Source organism: Trypanosoma theileri (assembly GCF_002087225.1).
Source record: "Trypanosoma theileri isolate Edinburgh chromosome Unknown TM35_Tth_23_V1, whole genome shotgun sequence".
Classification (NCBI taxonomy): Eukaryota; Euglenozoa; class Kinetoplastea; order Trypanosomatida; family Trypanosomatidae; genus Trypanosoma; species Trypanosoma theileri.
In genome coordinates, this window is record NW_021639865.1 from 277,543 (window position 1) to 295,455 (window position 17,913).

The following is a 17,913-nucleotide window of genomic DNA, read 5'->3' on the forward strand; positions in this document are numbered from 1 at the left end:
AAAAAAAAAAACTTGAATTAAAACGCATATGCAAAAATGCAAGTAATTTAGTTCCGTGGCACATTCATGGATCCGTTGTGTATATGTGGATGCACGAAAATCCAATGTTATATTTTTAAATATATATATATGAGTCTAAAACATCATGTTGTGCGGATTCATATATTATTTTCTTTTTTTTTTTTTAGATTATCTTGTTTTTGAGCATGCCGATGATCTGTTTTTTCTTATAATCTTTTTTTTTTCTTTTTTTCCTGTTCCCTTTTTAGTTTTCTTTTTTTTTGCTGAATTGCTCTCTTTTCACATAAGTGAAAATCTTTTTTTTTTTTGTTAACGACTTATTCGAGAACAAGGAGATTCAAGTGAGGCTAATAGCTGGACTGTATACGCTCAAATTAAACAGCTTGTACACGAAAAACTTGAACGGAAAAGAAAAAGAAAAAAGCAAAGATATTTTGCCTGATTCTGTTTCAAACTAAATTAAATTATAAGGAATAAAACCAATCTGAAAAAGATGCAACGAGATACTGAACTGTGGGCAGTGCCTCGGAAAGATGTAAGGGAGGAAACCCCCTTCCCTGAAGAGGAAGAAGTGAACGTCACGATACCCAACGGTGAAGATTTGAAAACGGAAGCCAACGAGGAACCCGTAGACAGCTTGGAAAAGCGTGTTGATCGAGCAACCTCAGTTCTTGCAGTTATAATTGGATGGACTCTCTGTGTTCTCGTCGTGCTTTTCTTGGGATTTATTGTCTTTGGTATTCTCTACTCTGGAATTCATTATCATGGCGATAAGTGGCATGAGGATTCCGACGGTCAAGAAAAATGTTCCACCCCATTTGGTGCAATCATTGGTGTCCATAATGATGTGTTCGCGTACAGCAACTGTGATGAGGACTATATATCGAAGGATTATAATACCCTTGCATACACAGCATTGAGTAACACGGGATTGAAATGGCAATGTGTGGAATATGCACGCCGTTATTGGATGCTGCGTGGCTCTCCTGTGCCTGCAACCTTCAGTTCTGTGGAAGGCGCTGCGGATATTTGGGAACTGCAGTCTGTGCAGCTGGTGAATGGCGCCAAAACACCGTTGCTGAAGTACTCGAATGGACTCTCAATCAGTGCTGGTGGATCGGCTCCACGTGTGGGCGATTTGCTTATATACCCGCGGCAGAAGGGAGGATTTGTGTACGGACACGTGGCAGTTATTGTGGATGTGTTGAGTGCCGCTGTTCTCGTGGCTGAGCAGAACTGGGACAACACCGTGTGGCCAGGCCCATTTCACAATTACTCTCGTTCCATTCCTATGCAGTATGATGCGAACAGCAAGGCATATACACTCAAGGAATCCGATGATATTATTATTCAAGGCTGGATGCGGTACAGTAAGTAGTATGGAAACGACGACAGAATAAGAAAAAGAATATATGTTTATGTTTATGTGTGTGTGTCTGCATCTGCAGTTTAACCTAAGTGGAGCGTAACTTAATAAGAGAATAAAATGGTAAATATTTTTAAACAAGACAAATAAAAGGAATAAAAATAAATAGGAAGAAGATGAAAAAGGTAGTTAAAGCTATTTTAGGGAAAGAACTAATACAAAGAGTATATACCCTTTTCTCTTTACAAAAGAGGGAGGGGTGTAGGCGTGTTTGAAAAAAAAAAAAAAAAAAAATGTTTTTTTCTCGCTTTCTCTCTTTATCATACACTTTTTTTTTCTTGATTGCGCTTTTCGCTGTCATATTCAACTAGTGATGATCGAGTGGGGATGCTCTCTACTTCTACGTTTACGTTTTCTTTTCTTTTTTATATCTCTCTGTTTTTTTTTTCCTTAACTTTCATTGTTCTTGTTGGGTTTGTTTATCTAGCTGTGTTTTCCGTTCGCTTTTGTTTTTTGTTTGCTTCTGGGAGATAATTCATTTCGTTGTGTCACCTTTATTGCCTATATTCTGGTGTTGCCCACCCATAGGGTGGTCTGCTTATCTGGAGATATATGTATAGATAAGGGTGCATAATATATATATATTTATTTGTTTATATGAACGAAATCGTGGTGTAAGCAGTTGATTTTTAATTTGCTGACGTGTGTGTAATAATTTGACGCATGTACACAATGTATATTGGCTGGACCTGAAGAGAAAAATGTTGTGGAAGTCCAATACAGAACGATGTAGAGTGATCAATAGAATAAGGTAAAGAAGAGTGAAGAGAGGGATCGTGAATGAGGGCGTTAATTTTTATAAATAAATGTAAAGATTGCTTCTTGTTTTTTTCCTATATTTTGTCTTGACTTTGCGTTGTTTTTGCTGTTTTTCTTTATCCTTGCGTGTTTACGTGTTTTTTTTTTTTCTCTCACTCTCTTTGATCTGAGATTGACGGTTTCGGTTTTTGGTACCCAGAAGCAGTATTTCTCTTTTTTTAGCTAACAATACCAGATGTGAAGAATGAATATCAAGGAGGCAAACAAAAACTACATAAACCTAAAGAAAAGCAGAAGCGGTTTTTTTTTTTTATATATATATTTATATTTCTAATTTTCGTTCCTTAATTGAAGTCGCTGAAATATAGCGAGGTAAAGAATAAAAGAAAGCTGTTCTAGGAAGGCACTATTTGCCCTCATGAGATAATTTTTTTTTTCTGTTTTCCCTTTCATTGACTGTATATAAATTATCGATGTACATCTTTCTTTACATATGGGTGTTTTTTTTTTTCTTTATTTGCCATTATAAAAGAGGAAGGAAACTCGCTCCGGTGGCGTTGTTAGTTTACCTAAAAGGCTGACTGGAAAACTCCCTAATAAAATTGAACAGTAGTAATAATAATAATAATAATAATAATAATAATAATAATAATAGAAATATAAACAGTTGATGGCCGCCCAGCGAAAAAGAAAAGAGAGTGGTGCTACTCGTCCTGTTAACAGTAGCAAAAAGACGATAATGTCTTCCTTCGCGAAGCCATTCAAGTCACTACCCTATTATATTATTTCCCTCTTCATATGGGGTACTGTGGCCTCTCTGGTATGTATGCTACTACTGGCGAAATCCTCTCGTGAAGAATATTCACACGAAACGATAAACTACAATTCCTCACATTCTCTTAATAACAGCTGTACTGTAGACTGTGCCACAACTTTTGGAACTATACTCGGTATTCATAACGGTATATTTGCGTATAGTAACTGCAATAGCACCACATGTATATCAAATGAGTGGCATGAGCTTGAAGACCCCCAAATCTCTATTGCGTTTAAAGGAAATACCACAATTGGAAACAGCACGGGAATGAAATGGCAATGTGTGGAATATGCACGCCGGTATTGGATGCTGCGTGGCTCTCCTGTGCCTGCAACCTTCAGTGCTGTGGAAGGCGCTGCGGATATTTGGGAACTGCAGTCTGTGCAGCTGGTGAATGGCGCTAAAACACCGTTGCTGAAGTACTCGAATGGACTCTCAATCAGTGCTGGTGGATCGGCTCCACGTGTGGGCGATTTGCTTATATACCCGCGGCAGAAGGGAGGATTTGTGTACGGACACGTGGCAGTTATTGTGGATGTGTTGAGTGCCGCTGTTCTCGTGGCTGAGCAGAACTGGGACAACACCGTGTGGCCAGGCCCATTTCACAATTACTCTCGTTCCATTCCTATGCAGTATGATGCGAACAGCAAGGCATATACACTCAAGGAATCCGATGATATTATTATTCAAGGCTGGATGCGGTACAGTAAGTAGTATGAATTGTTATACTTGTTGTTTCTCCTTATTATTATTATTTTTTTTCTTTTTTGCACTAATCTTGTTTTTTGTGTGTGTGTTTTATTACTAATCTTCTTTTCAACCCAAATGGGGGAGGGGGAGTTGTGATTGTTAGGTATCTGTTATCATGTATTAGGCGTTGCCATTTTTTTTTTTTTTTGAGACTACAACTGGGAAGGTTGAAGGTAAATGTATCTTGGTATTAATTTTTTTTCGATGTTTACTATCTGTTTTGTTTTCTTTTTTTTTTTTGTTTTTCTCTTTTTTTTATCTAGTGAGGCAAAGAGTATACAAAAATAAGAGATTTGTCTGTATTTTTTTTTTTTTCTTTTTTTGTGTGCAAACGAAGGACTTGTTTTTTTATTTTTTTTTTTGGACTCTCTTTAACTGTATAAACTAATATATATATATATATATATATATATACTTCTCACATGCACAATAATCCTCCCATCACCACAGAGACGAGTACAGGGCCTCAAAACAGCAGGAGTAGTGCCTCTAGTTACTCCGCTACTGGAAGAGAAGGAGCGAATGAACGTACACCGATGCTGGGAATACGGCCCATGACAGTAGAAATAGACTCCACCACTGTACGTGAAGATTATTATGAGGAACCACTTTGGCACCGTCTCTCTTCTCCACTTCATCCAGTTTTTCGCAAAGTACACGATCATTGTCATTATGAATGGATAGCCGCATTGCTGTCTGTTATTACCCTCTTACTTCTTTTTGTATTTGTTTTCTATTATAATACCCCACCAGTACCAGTGAACTGTGTCACTCCCTTTGGACAACTGTTGGGTGAAAATAGCGGCGTAATGGTATTTAGTAACTGCAGAAGAGATTACCAAAATATGGAAGAACATTACCTCTTTATTAAATCATTAAGGGTATACAGTGGTGTAAAATGGAAATCTGTAGAGTATGCACGACGTTTTTGGTTAATCGCAAAGCATCCAGGTGTGGCATTTGAATATGTAAATAGTCCAGTGGATATATGGACCTATGTGGAAACAGCCAAAGATGTTAACGGAAAAGATCTTAATCTCCGCAAATACCCTAATTCACTTACAGGAAAAAGCATCTCTAATATTAGTAAAGATATGAAAAAACAATGGCTCGCTTCCAAACCTCAAGTAGGTGATCTACTTATCTATGACCATAGCAAGAAACTTCCTGAAGGTCATGTTGCTGTTATTGTGAATGTTGTTCCTGTATCAAATATCAATAACGGTAATGATATCTTTGTAAAATATTACAACGTTTATCTTGCTGAGCAAAACTGGGATAATCGACCGTGGGTTGAAGAAGAGGATTTAGTAACTAGCAGTGATAATAATGAACCAAGAGCTCTTTACTACTCCCGCATGGTTTTATTAAAAGAAGATATGACTACACACCGAATGACTATTGAGGATGCGGGGGGTATGGTACTTGGTTGGGTTCGTGTCTGAGGAGACATCGAAGCAGAAGAAGAAGAAAATAAATAAATAAATAATTGTTAAACAATGGGAATCACCGTTATCTATCATAGATATATTTAAACTAAAAAAAAAAAGACAAAAGATTTCTACAGATTTATACCACAAAGTGGTCATGTATCATAAAGCAAACAACAAAAAAAAAAAAAAAAATGGAGAAGACGCAAAATTTTTAATTTAAAAAGAAAAAAAAGAAAGAAAGATCGGGTATGGTTTCGTTATTCTTATTGATGTTGTTATTGTTATTGTTATTGTAGGAGCAGGTTTGGCGTTATTTCCTTTATTTCCCAAGGTATATGAAGGTGGGAAATTGAACGAAAGGAGTGTCTTTATCCAATGGCTGTCTTGCCACGCACTCTTATTTCTTTTTTTTTGTGTGTGTATGTGTGCTTTCTTCCTCTTTATCTATATATATATATCTATCTGTGTGTGTGTGTATGTATGTGTGAGTATATCTATGGGTTTGAGAGTTTTCTTTCTTTCCTTTCCTTCTTTCCTTCTTTCTTTCCCCATGATCTCTGCTGTACTTTTTATTACTCTGACGACGACAGAAATGGTCTCGCGTGACTCCCGTTATGTACACCGGCGCTGGTGTTTGGAGGACGCCACGCTGACGGTGCAGCACCCGAAGTTGGAGCTCCTCGTCGACTTTGACGATCCATCGAACTTCACATTACCGGCGAATGCCCCAAACACGTTGGGTGTACGCCGAGCGGCGGCTGCTGGGGGATTTGCGGTTGGCGGCGGAGTGACGGCCGGTGGGCTTGGATTTGGACCGGAGGATGATCTTCTTGCGGATTGGCGGGAAATTGGGGTGCCACCGCTGACAGATGAATAAAAGAATTGGGGAATGTGGGAAAGGGAAGTTTCTCTCTCTTTCTTTCTGTGTGTGTACGTTTTGTCAGGTGCAAACGGCGTGGTTTTTCTTTTTCTTTGTTGTTGTTGTTGTTGTTTTTTCTCTTTTTCTTCTACGGTGGGGAGAGAGAGAGAGAGAGAGAAATAGAAATGGAGTTTTGTGGATGTTTTGCTTGAGTGGGAAGATGTGAGGTGGGGGAAAAAATGTATGTACACAAACTAATACATACATTCATTCATTCATTCATATACAGCTGTAGCTCTGCAAGAAAAGAACACAAAACGAAAAAGAAAAAAAAAAAGATTGCGCAGAAGGTGCTGTGATATTTGCTGGGAAATAGAGACTTCAGGATCGCTCTACATTATATGATGTTCTTGTTTTATTGTTTAATATGGGCTCTTTTTTATCTTTTTTTATGACATTTTTGTTTTCTTTTCTTTTTCTTCTTATCACCTGTTTTTCCTTCTCTTCTCTCTTCTCTCTTTCCTGTTTGAATGTGTTTTCTTTGAATGCATACATGTATATATAAGTGTGATACAGAAACGACTGAGTGAAGTTAAAATAGATACAAATAAAACAAAAAGAAAAACAAAAATTGTATTTACAAATATTTCACTCAATGGATGCAGCACCTCTTCTTCGTGGATCTGAGTTACTGCTGGGCAAACTACCACTCGTAGCCAAAGCACATGCACTCGCACGGCAGGACCCGGCGGATCCACAGGCGGAGTGTAATGTACTTTCATACGGAACAGATGTGTACCGCGTGTTGGCCTGCAGAGACACACCTGTTGCTCTGCCAACACACATGACGTTTCTAACTGCACTGGAGACAGCAAGACGTGAGGAGAAAGAGAAAGAAACAGAAACAGACACAACGACAGCTGTGCACAGCAATGAGAAAAAGAAAAGGAAGGAGGAGGAGAAGGAGAAGGATAATAGTGAAGCAGAGAACGAAGAAGAAGAAGAAGACGAAGAAGCGGTATTGGGTAGTGTACCACGTGGGAAGGAGGAGTTAAAATTACTGCATGCTATTCGAGAGCCGTTAGAAAGAGTAGGGGAAAGTGTGCGGGGGAGTGAAAACAAGAAAATTAATAACAATAATAATAGCATTAGCAGCAGTGGTATTGCTGCTGCTACTGCTCCTGCTGGACGTATATCATGGGAACTTTTGCTCGATTCCCTTATGACTCGTGGAGCTGCTGCAGGCGATGAGGATGATGAAAAGGTTCGTTCTTATCTTCGCCGTGTTTCCTGGATTGGGCAGCAGAAGAAACTGCATGCTGTGCACAGTGGATCATTGGAATCCCGTGGAGGCAGTGAACAGCCTTGGATGAGCATGAGTGAGGCGATGCGGGTGCAGAAAGAGATTCAACGTATGCGGACTCAACGGAATCGATTTCACAGAGCAAAAAAAGAATGAAACACCATATATATATATATATATATATATATGGAAAAATCAGAGTAATGAAAGAAAAAAAAAAAAAAAAAAAACCTTTTTTACCCCTTTTGAGAAGGAAAGATTATGCTTGTTATCTTTTTTTTTCTTTTCTCATTTCAGTTGTTGTTTTAGATTATTATTATTATTATTATTATTATTATTATTATTATTTTCTTTTTTTCTTTTTCTTTTTCTTTTGGTCTATGTTACTGTATTCTTCCTCTAATTTTTTTTTTTTTTTTTTTGGGGGGGGGGTTCTCTCTTCTAATAATGATGCGATAGTGTAGGCTCTTCTGAGTCGTGGAGAGAGCCATGGAAGAGAATTTAGAAGCCAAGTTAAAATATGGTGGCAACTTGGAAGAGAAAAAAAATGCTTTATGTAGTTCTGGGAAGACACGTAGTGAAATCATACGTACGAGTGGAAAGGGTAGTCAAGATTTAAATGATATAATCCCTTCTTCTTCACCATGTCAGGTAGTTCTTAAAGCGGAAGAAACTGTGCATGTAAATTCTCGTGCTATTTCATCTAGTCCCCGTTCACGGATACCAAATAGGAGGATAAAAAAGCAAAAAACTAGTGGTAACGAAAACGAGGAATATTATGTATTTAGCGACGTGAGCAGAGGTTCTACTGATAGTAGTAATAGCAGTTTTGCTGGTCATGGAGGTAGTTACCATCGTGAACAACAACAAGAAGAAGAACAGCAAAAGAACTCCGATTCAAAAGGATCATTTTCTTTATCAGAACGTTTCGTGTCTCTAGCTAATTCCAAATTTTTTAATGTTGCGGATATTGGCCCCATCCCATGTGAAGCAGAAGAGATAATAGTATCATCACAAAATATACCAAAAATCGTTTCTTTACAAACTATTTCCAATAATAATTCTCAGGATGGTTTAGGTAAACCAGTTAGGGAGTCATCAGCCTTTTCTGGGTCTCCAGGCGTAGAAGGCTTAGAATCACGCTATCGAGGTAAGGGATCCATTTCCACTTTATCGGAGTTAACCACTGCTAGTTTAGGTTGTAGAGCTTTTGATTTACCTTGTTTTCCCAATTTGGATCATTCTCCAGAGACTAGTCCAGATGCAACTATAGCAATACCATCCTATCGGCGATTTCGCTTGATACCAACAGAAAATTCTGCTGCAGGTTGGAGTAACGATGGAGTCCTACAAGATCAAGCTTTCGGACCAATATCATCTCTGCATTGCAATATTGGTGAAAATAGAAATGGAAATGGAAATACACCAAGAAACAAAAATGGATTTATGCGTTTCTTAGCTATATTATTTATTCCTTTTGCTATGATATTACCTTTTGCTTTACAAGAGGTTTTTATTTTAGTAAATCACTTTATCGAACATGGTCCCCAACAGTGTTGTAAAGTGGATTGTTTATGCACTCCAGGAGAATCAGTACTTATCGTCTTTACCTATGGGTTGTTTGTATACATTCCATTTTCTGTCTTTACTCCAACACTGTTTTTCCTTACATTAGATGCGGTCGAGAAGGATACTCAGGTTACCCGCCTTCGTACCCGAACAGCTCGTTATATTGTAGCTGATAATGATAATAATGCTGATATTCGTTCCCTCTCCCTTCATGATGTAGGAAACCCCGCTTTTTTTTCTCCTACCCGTGCTGGTGAGTTAAATGAAATACGACAACCAAATACGGGTTACGTATCTATTTTTCGTTGGGATTTACCACCATGTTTTACTACCCTTAAACGTAATATACCATTTTGGATTATTATTATTACAAGATTTATCTTCTTTTCTATAATGGACACACAGTTACCTCAGATGCCAAATGTACCACTTTCAACGTGGGGATTTTTACGTTTGGCTGTGTTAAGCTTACCATTAGTGGTTTATGCATTATATAATACTCGACCTTTTGTTGCCGCACCGTATATTCTCCTAGACGCTTTTCCATTGTTACTTCCAATTATTTTAGGTGAACGTCATACGGGATCAGACCCGTGGTGTATGACACTACCATTAATAGTGTTTGCGTTAGAGAGATGTTTTTGGTATTTGTCAGCGTGTGCTATGCCAAAGTGTACACCTGTTGGTATCAAAATAGCTGTGAGTTCTACATTTGCAGCATTGTGTATATTGGTTATTCTTGCCTCATCTCTCTTTATTGATCTAGTGGAAAGAACTTATGTCGTAATTGTTATGGTGATTGAGATTATCCTATTGGAACTCCTTTTTGGTACATTGTTTCTTGAAGTGTTTGCATATCGTTTTTATGCGTTTATAAAGAAATGCTTTTTTCATCGAAGAGCTGAATCGTTTGTTTTAAAAGGTACAGATGCAATAAATATATCAACACAAGTGCGATGGCCAGTTATACCAATTGCTGTTTGTGCAATTGCCCCTTTTTTTCACTTCTTTCAATGGTATCGTGCATTTGGACTTAGTGATTGCCGTGGGAAATTGAATAAAAATATTCATGTGTATTTTACGACCTTTATTCTTTTTATAGGAACGCTTATCCTGGCGTTTTTTATCACAGCGTTGATACGATGGAAACATCACCGATTTCGTTTACCACTTTTTCTCCAGGATTGGCTGTTACTATTTCTCTGGAGTTGGTATATATTTGCGTCTGTACCTTTTACATTTGCAGTAGTAGTGTGACGATGCATGTACTCTGATAGACAAATGGATATATATATATATATATATATATATAGAGAGAGAGAGAGAGAGAGGAATGTGTTTTCTCTTTCATGTTTAGCTGAATTGATGTCCTTTGTTTACACTCAACACACCTCTTTTACCAGTTAATTGTGTACTTCAATAAATTTCTGGTATTTGAGTGTGGATCACAAGAAGGTTTGTACCATATTGGAACGGAAGATGATAGACACTATGGTGGGGGCTGGGGAGAGAAAGCAGCAGCTTAAAACCAAAAAAAAAAAAAAAAAAAAAAAACTTTTTTTTTTTTAATTGACGTAACTTCCTACTATATATTTTTTCTTTCACATCCATGACCAAATGTACATAAAAATTTCTTCTTTACTAGTCTATCCTCCCTGTTTATGTCAGCAAGAAATCGGCCGTCTTGGGGTCTGGGTTTTTATGTGAAGCAAAAGAATTTAATAACAAATCAAAGTTGTATTTTACTAAAGAAATTCTTTTATTGAATAAGTATACTTAAATGTGATGACTTGTTTAAATAATATGTTTCATTATCAAAAAGTTTCGCTTTTATCTTTTTTTTAAAAAAATAAAGGTTACTCTACACATACCTGAGTTTTCTACACCTCTGTATATTTTAAAATAAAGTACCTGAAGATCAAATGAAATGAGAAAAATCACTACAAGATCTTGTGTGTACCTTCTCTTAACGGTATTTATTTCTACTTGGATGATAACACTCTACTATGCATTTGATGAACACACCGCAACGCCGAAATCAACTCCGCAAGTGAAGAGTATAATAGATGTATACGACGCTAATAGAGATGTTACCGTAGTGCCAACACGAACAGGTACATACCTCTGCGAATACATGACAAACGCAACAAAGGTACACCATGGGTGTATACAATCTTGCAACACAGAGAGAGATCAAAGTGGGGAAATGTTTAACTGCCACGTGCATTCACGTGGATCGAGACGAGAACTAGCGAAAGCAGATATAGTAATTAACCATAATGGACCTGTTCCAACACGCCAGCCCAATGGGCGACCATATATTACTCTCTTTTATAGTGGTGAAAGCAACAATACCGACAAGAAACGTGGTAATGATGCCTACCAAAGTCTCTATGATGAGGTAGTCTCTTTCCATCAACATCGACGATACTACTTCACGTGGACTCACCGCCAACAACCTTACTTCTTAGATATTCTTCATGAAAATAACAAAGAAGGAGTTACTGATGAAACTATCACATTAGAAGCGTGGCGACAACGAAAATCGGCAGTTGCGGTATTTGTTTCTCGCTGCAAAGCGCACCGTGCCGAGGTTATTCGCCATTTATCTAGATATTATCCTGTTCATAGCTTTGGGGCATGTGCCAGTAACCAACGAATGCCGCCCGATTGTGCAGCCATTGCTGGGCGCTATCCCCAGAAATTGTGTGTGTTCCGCAAGTATAAGTATGCCATGGCACTCGAAAACTCGAGGGAGAGGGATTATGTGACGGAAAAGGTGTACCACGCTCTATTGAGTGGAGCCATTCCGTTGTACTGGGGTGCCCCGAACATTGAGGACTTCCTCCCGTCAGGTCGGCGTAGTGTGGTGGAGGTGGAGCGCTTCATTCCTGGTCAGTTGGGTGATGCAGGTTCGGCAGAGAAGGTTCAGGATGACGGTGCGGGCGCGTTCCAGAAACTTGGGGAGTTCCTGCGGCACCTAGAGACGGACGATGCGGCGGTCAAGCAGCTTTTTGCGTGGCGTCACGTCAAACGTGCGGAGGAATGGGGTGAGAATTTTTTGGATAACATGTACCACACGGATCCGATCTGCGCACTGTGTGCTGAGGCACGCGAAAAGCGGAGGAAGCTGGGATAGAGGGAGGTGATGCGCTTGTAATGTCGGACGCTACTGAAGGTACTAAAAGAGGGAGTGGGGAATGTCCACGTTTTTTAGTCGATGGTGTTGAATATTATGTGCTCTAGTGAGCACATGGGAAGTTATTGGGCTACTGGGTGACGTCTTGAATTCTATTGGACTTTCGGCACCGCTTTTGGTTTTACTGTCTCGAGGGAAAGAAGAATGCCTGTTGTACAAAACTGCTATCTCTTTTTTTTTTGTTCCCTTTTTGGGTGAGGTTTATTTTGTTTTTCGTTCACAATTGACTTTTTCTGTATGATTGTACTTGACTCTGATATTTCAAACATTTTTATTTGTGGATGAGTATGTGTACTCTTTTCTGTTGGTAGTATTTGCAAGAATAAGTATTTTTCTGTTCACCCTGGGGACTGTTTGTATGGGTTGACAACACTTACCAAGGTGATCTGTGTCATCCATAGATATGGATCACGTAGTGTGTTCGTGGTTGTTTTTTTTTTTCTTCTTTTTGGGTACTTTGTTTTGGGTTGTTCTTTTTTTTTTTTTTGCAGTAAGAAAACGTTCAGCGCTGGAATGGGTAGCGCATGTATTCGTGCTGCTAGACACGACGTTGTTGACGGGAGGCACCCACAGGTGTCCATCAAAGAGATCCCCTCATACCTTCTGTTCTGGAATAGCCAGGTGCGGTCTGCGGATCTTCACTCAACAAGTATGATCAGTACCGCAGATACCTTCAGGTCTGCCCTTTTAGTTACTATGGATAGTGAGCGTCATGATCAGCAGAGTGGTTCTCTGAGTGGGCTGAGTCTCTTAGAGCCCCTCAAATCGAGTAGTGGTAGTGGTGAGGCACACTCTGCAGGGTGGCTCTATGCCCCATACTTTACGGGTGCCGCAATGCAGCGTGAGCAACGGCTGAAAGAGATCTCGTGGTGGTGACTAGACCCTCCAACAGAGTAACATCATGCATTCTCTTCCCTAGCGGCGTAAACGCGGTGAGATGCTTTCAGTGTCATTTGTTTTTTTTTTTTTTTTGTTTTTGTTTTCTTGCTTCTTTCTTTTTTTTTTTTCTTCTCCCTCTCTCCTATTTTCCCATTTTCCCCTTTTTTTTTATACGTCTAGAATTACGTGCTCAGCAAGATTATCTAAGGTTGTGTTCCACAAACAGGATGATGAATATGAAGTTTCACACACTTCTGCTGTTTCTGTTCGTTTTTTGTGTTTTGAAGTGCACTGCAGCTGTCCCAAACGGATGTGTCTTCAATGAGGTTATGAAGATGAGCGGACCCCCTGTCTCTGTAGTAAGAGAGTTACCAAAGAAAGGGCAGGGTTCATTGCAAGCGTACACTGCGTCCTCATCTAATGAATGGGCGCCAATACGCATTGTTGTGTCGTCCGAAGACTTGAATGATCCATCTAAGTACTGCGATGAAAGTTTTCGTGTCAGACCAGATTATTGGTTGGGTATTAATACTAGCTGCAATCCTCTTGAAGTTTTGACTGATGCGAAGAAAAAAAGACTTCTATCAGAGATTCTTCCCGTGGCAATCAAACTACACAGCGATCGACTCCTCGTCCATCGTGAGAGCAAACCGGTGGTGGTGCCTACATTCACTTCTGAAATATGCTCTCGTTTCAGTGTTCCTAATACCCACCGAACAGCGGGTGTATCAGGTGCTGATATGGTGCTTTATTTGGCCGCAACCCCGTCGAATGTGTGGGCTGTCCCGTGTGCTGAGAAAGAAAAACGAACTATTGTCGCAACTATGAACGTCAGCCCAAGTTATATCGAAGAAATTCAAGTTATTTCACGTCTTGTTGCGCATGAGTTGGGTCATGCTCTTGGGTTCAACTATAATCAGTTTATAACTCTTGGAATGACAAAGGAAGTCCAAGGAATACGCGGGAAGGAAACCAATGTTCTTCTTATTAATACCTCTATGACAAAGAAGAAAGCAGAGGAACACTATAACTGTGCAAACATTGATGGTGTGGAACTGGAAGAGGGTGTCTCTGAGATATCACACTGGGGACGTCGCAACGCAAAGGATGAACTCATGGGTTTTCGAGATGATAACGGTATCATGCTATATACTGCACTAACAATGGCAACATTTGAAGATATGGGGGTATTTAAGGCTAATTGGGGAATGGAAGAAACGATGCGTTGGGGAAGAAACGCTGGGTGTGAATTCCTTCAACAGAAGTGTATGGTAGATAACATCACCAAATATCCCCATATGTTCTGTAATACAACTAATCCCCTTCGTTGCACATCAGACCGTAGAGCTCTGGGAGTTTGTAACATTGTCTCGAATCTCGTATCTCTTCCTGAACAATTCCAGTATTTCACGTCCAATACAGTTGGTGGTCCATCATCTGATGCAATGGACCATTGCCCTATTGTTTCCTCAAATCTTATTTGCTCGAAAGAGAACACAGGTGATACTTCAGCGTCGCTACTCGGCCGTGACTCGTGGTGCCTGGATACTGATTCGCTGATTGTAAAATACAATGACGCCGATGTAGAAATGGGTGGTTTGTGTGTGGTGGTAAAATGCGACGGTAACGATGTAAGCGTTAAGTACAAGGGCAGCGATTCATGGCAAAAATGCCATGAAGGCGAAACCATCACTCCAAAGGGTTCGAAATTTGTCAGTGGGAGCATAATTTGCCCCAAGTATAATGAAGTATGCACTGTTGCCCCCGACGGAGGTAGTTTGGCTAAAGCCACCTCAGGGGATAAGACTGTGACAGATACACTTTTTCTCCCTTTCATATCCCTTGTTGCTGCTATGGTAATTTTGTTAATTTCTTGAGAGAGCGTTAAGGAAGAAGTATGTTGTTATGGGTCACGTACCCTGTACTGAGTGAAGTAGATACATCTCTATTCATGTTACATCTCTCTTTTTTTTTCCTCTATTTCAGCGTAATTCAATTTAATGTTTTTCTCCTATATAAATATCACTCGTCTTTTAAAATTGGGCGTAATGTAACTGAATGTTTTTCTCCCATGTAGACGAAATTCTCTACACGACTTCCCCTGTGTCCATGAACAAATATAACGGCGATGCTCTTGTGTGTCTCCCTGGACTCAGCAAAGGTGGTTTTTTTTTTTTTCCTTATTGACTGAGATTTTGAAAAATACAGACAATATATAAATCTTCCTTTTTTTTGTTTTCACAAACAGAGCATGCTTGCGGACGAAAAACTCTTGAGGCGTCCCTGCAATGTGATGTTCTGTTGATTTCAGACGTTTTTATGTGTCATTGGCACCCTATACCTTCACTTAATTGCTTTTGATAACCACAAAAACAGACGGCATTGTATGGCCTACCTGGATTCAATCACTCTCTCGATGGTGTGTCCGTGAACGGTTCTCTGAGAATGTATTATCTTCTCTTATGTCTCTAATTCTAGGCGAAAAAAAAAAAATGATAACGGAGAGTGCGCAAAGTGTGGGGGGTCGCAATAAGACACGACAGCCTGCCCCTGAGGTTGGGTCGGCGTGCTTAGGGTTAGCATTGTCGCTCATTCTCATGCTTCAGTACTCTTAGCTCTCTCGTTTTGTACCGTTGGGATTCATCGTCGATGTCGTCGGCGGCGGTGGCTTTGGCGTTTTGAAGAGGTGGAAGGTGTGCCTTTTGTCCCCTTGACCGCCCAGCACAACGAGAAGGGTAGTGTGAACCTTGCTGTCACCTCGTAATGACATCTGGACGCTATGAAGTGAATGGAGTAGGTGCAAAAATCAGAATTCTGCAGTAGCTATAGTGAAGCGTATATCGCTGTCACGAACCGCTCATGCCAGGCAAGGACATATTGGGACGCATACATTGCTGTAGACTTGGTGTGATGTCGTGCCGAGGTTATTCGCCATTTATCTAGATATTATCCTGTTCATAGCTTTGGGGCATGTGCCAGTAACCAACGAATGCCGCCCGATTGTGCAGCCATTGCTGGGCGCTATCCCCAGAAATTGTGTGTGTTCCGCAAGTATAAGTATGCCATGGCACTCGAAAACTCGAGGGAGAGGGATTATGTGACGGAAAAGGTGTACCACGCTCTATTGAGTGGAGCCATTCCGTTGTACTGGGGTGCCCCGAACATTGAGGACTTCCTCCCGTCAGGTCGGCGTAGTGTGGTGGAGGTGGAGCGCTTCATTCCTGGTCAGTTGGGTGATGCAGGTTCGGCAGAGAAGGTTCAGGATGACGGTGCGGGCGCGTTCCAGAAACTTGGGGAGTTCCTGCGGCACCTAGAGACGGACGATGCGGCGGTCAAGCAGCTTTTTGCGTGGCGTCACGTCAAACGTGCGGAGGAATGGGGTGAGAATTTTTTGGATAACATGTACCACACGGATCCGATCTGCGCACTGTGTGCTGAGGCACGCGAAAAGCGGAGGAAGCTGGGATAGAGGGAGGTGATGCGCTTGTACTGTCGGACGCTACTGAAGGTACTAAAAGAGGGAGTGGGGAATGTCCACGTTTTTTAGTCGATGGTGTTGAATATTATGTGCTCTAGTGAGCACATGGGAAGTTATTGGGCTACTGGGTGACGTCTTGAATTCTATTGGACTTTCGGCACCGCTTTTGGTTTTACTGTCTTGAGGGAAAGAAGAATGCCTGTTGTACAAAACTGCTATCTCTTTTTTTCTCTCTCTCTCTTTCTCTCTCTCTCTCTCTCTCTCTTTCTTTCTTTCTTTGTTTGTTAATTTTGTTGAATTTCTCAAGGCAAGTTACGTAGATTCTTCTTTTCTTTCTTGGGAACTGTTTGAAGCACCTAAGATGCGCTTTATTATTCTTTTGATGTTGGTTTTGTTTTTGCTATCTGCTGCTGCTCTGGCGACAGAATTGGAAGGTTCACCAGATCAGATAGATGACTCGGCAAACGTGCCCACTGTAGGTGCACGAAAGGAAGTCTCTTCTGATTCCCATGAATTGAATGGGGTCAGCGCTGCGGGAGAAAATGGAACATCTTCTTCTGCTTCCCATGAATTGAATGGGGTCAGTGCTGTGGGAGAAAATGGAACATCTTCTTCTGCTTCCCATGAATTGAATGGGGTCAGTGCTGTGGGAGAAAATGGAACATCTTCTTCTGCTTCCCATGAATTGAATGGGGTCAGTGCTGTGGGAGAAAATGGAACATCTTCTTCTGCTTCCCATGAATTGAATGGGGTCAGTGCTGTGGGAGAAAATGGAACATCTTCATCTGCTTCCCATGAATTGAATGGGGTCAGCGCTGCGAAAGAGAATGGAACTACTACTTCTGTTGACTCGGTACCTGAAACCCAGGGCACCACCGATCAAAACGAAGGAGTTATCAGTGGAAAATCCGGAGGTGGTTCCCACATGTCAGATGTAACAAAACAGCCAAATACATCAAGTGATACGAAATTTCCTCCTGAGGATGATTATATTTCTTATGGAAATTTGTTCCTTTTTTCTGGTTTTTTAACTTTACTCCTCGCATTATACTGTGGCTTAAGGTTCTTCCGGAATAGTCTGGGACGCAGTTCCTTTTTGCGGCGGCATGGCTGGACGCGGGTGGCACAACCAGTAGGTATAGTTGAGGGCAACGGTGGAAAGAGTGAGCGGGATACAATTGTAGAATTGAAGAGGGTTGATGTGACAAAAGACGCTGCGTCGATGGCCAGGGGTTCAGAGAATTCAGAGGTCAGTTTAAACGCCATGCAAGCAATTCGCCGACGTGCTGGAGAAAAGAAACGCCGGCAATCTAATGAAAGCAGCGACGGGTGGAGTTGGACGGATGAGGATTGGAATCCGTAGTGAGGAAACCCGGCTAACATATATATATATCTTAATATTATTATTATTATTATTATT

At 40.5% G+C, this 17,913-nt stretch overlaps 11 protein-coding genes across 11 annotated transcripts; all 11 read left to right on the forward strand.

Moving 5' to 3' along the window:
* Positions 1-514: 514 nt before the first annotated feature.
* On the forward strand, positions 515-1,399 carry TM35_000232060 (D-alanyl-glycyl endopeptidase-like protein; the record flags this gene model as incomplete). The annotated part of the gene is made up of 1 exon (XM_029027446.1): positions 515-1,399. One exon carries the CDS (start codon positions 515-517, stop codon positions 1,397-1,399), a length of 885 nt encoding a protein of 294 aa, XP_028881301.1.
* Positions 1,400-2,876: 1,477 nt separating this feature from the next.
* On the forward strand, positions 2,877-3,737 carry TM35_000232070 (D-alanyl-glycyl endopeptidase-like protein; the record flags this gene model as incomplete). Its single annotated transcript, XM_029027447.1, has 1 exon — positions 2,877-3,737. The coding sequence occupies one exon, from the start codon at positions 2,877-2,879 to the stop codon at positions 3,735-3,737; it is 861 nt and encodes a 286-aa protein (XP_028881302.1).
* Positions 3,738-4,195: 458 nt separating this feature from the next.
* Positions 4,196-5,218, forward strand: TM35_000232080 (D-alanyl-glycyl endopeptidase-like protein; the record flags this gene model as incomplete). Its single annotated transcript, XM_029027448.1, has 1 exon — positions 4,196-5,218. The coding sequence occupies one exon, from the start codon at positions 4,196-4,198 to the stop codon at positions 5,216-5,218; it is 1,023 nt and encodes a 340-aa protein (XP_028881303.1).
* A 538-nt stretch (positions 5,219-5,756) lies between these two features.
* Positions 5,757-6,083, forward strand: TM35_000232090 (uncharacterized protein; the record flags this gene model as incomplete). Its single annotated transcript, XM_029027449.1, has 1 exon — positions 5,757-6,083. The coding sequence occupies one exon, from the start codon at positions 5,757-5,759 to the stop codon at positions 6,081-6,083; it is 327 nt and encodes a 108-aa protein (XP_028881304.1).
* Positions 6,084-6,720: 637 nt separating this feature from the next.
* On the forward strand, positions 6,721-7,524 carry TM35_000232100 (uncharacterized protein; the record flags this gene model as incomplete). The annotated part of the gene is made up of 1 exon (XM_029027450.1): positions 6,721-7,524. The coding sequence occupies one exon, from the start codon at positions 6,721-6,723 to the stop codon at positions 7,522-7,524; it is 804 nt and encodes a 267-aa protein (XP_028881305.1).
* A 333-nt stretch (positions 7,525-7,857) lies between these two features.
* TM35_000232110 (uncharacterized protein) lies at positions 7,858-10,194 on the forward strand (the record flags this gene model as incomplete). The annotated part of the gene is made up of 1 exon (XM_029027451.1): positions 7,858-10,194. The coding sequence occupies one exon, from the start codon at positions 7,858-7,860 to the stop codon at positions 10,192-10,194; it is 2,337 nt and encodes a 778-aa protein (XP_028881306.1).
* Positions 10,195-10,864: 670 nt separating this feature from the next.
* Positions 10,865-12,076, forward strand: TM35_000232120 (uncharacterized protein; the record flags this gene model as incomplete). The annotated part of the gene is made up of 1 exon (XM_029027452.1): positions 10,865-12,076. The coding sequence occupies one exon, from the start codon at positions 10,865-10,867 to the stop codon at positions 12,074-12,076; it is 1,212 nt and encodes a 403-aa protein (XP_028881307.1).
* Positions 12,077-12,649: 573 nt separating this feature from the next.
* On the forward strand, positions 12,650-13,012 carry TM35_000232130 (uncharacterized protein; the record flags this gene model as incomplete). Its single annotated transcript, XM_029027453.1, has 1 exon — positions 12,650-13,012. One exon carries the CDS (start codon positions 12,650-12,652, stop codon positions 13,010-13,012), a length of 363 nt encoding a protein of 120 aa, XP_028881308.1.
* A 239-nt stretch (positions 13,013-13,251) lies between these two features.
* On the forward strand, positions 13,252-14,892 carry TM35_000232140 (surface protease GP63; the record flags this gene model as incomplete). The annotated part of the gene is made up of 1 exon (XM_029027454.1): positions 13,252-14,892. The coding sequence occupies one exon, from the start codon at positions 13,252-13,254 to the stop codon at positions 14,890-14,892; it is 1,641 nt and encodes a 546-aa protein (XP_028881309.1).
* A 1,112-nt stretch (positions 14,893-16,004) lies between these two features.
* Positions 16,005-16,484, forward strand: TM35_000232150 (Alpha-(1,3)-fucosyltransferase, family GT10; the record flags this gene model as incomplete). Its single annotated transcript, XM_029027455.1, has 1 exon — positions 16,005-16,484. One exon carries the CDS (start codon positions 16,005-16,007, stop codon positions 16,482-16,484), a length of 480 nt encoding a protein of 159 aa, XP_028881310.1.
* A 391-nt stretch (positions 16,485-16,875) lies between these two features.
* On the forward strand, positions 16,876-17,856 carry TM35_000232160 (uncharacterized protein; the record flags this gene model as incomplete). The annotated part of the gene is made up of 1 exon (XM_029027456.1): positions 16,876-17,856. One exon carries the CDS (start codon positions 16,876-16,878, stop codon positions 17,854-17,856), a length of 981 nt encoding a protein of 326 aa, XP_028881311.1.
* Between the last annotated feature and the right edge of the window lie 57 nt (positions 17,857-17,913).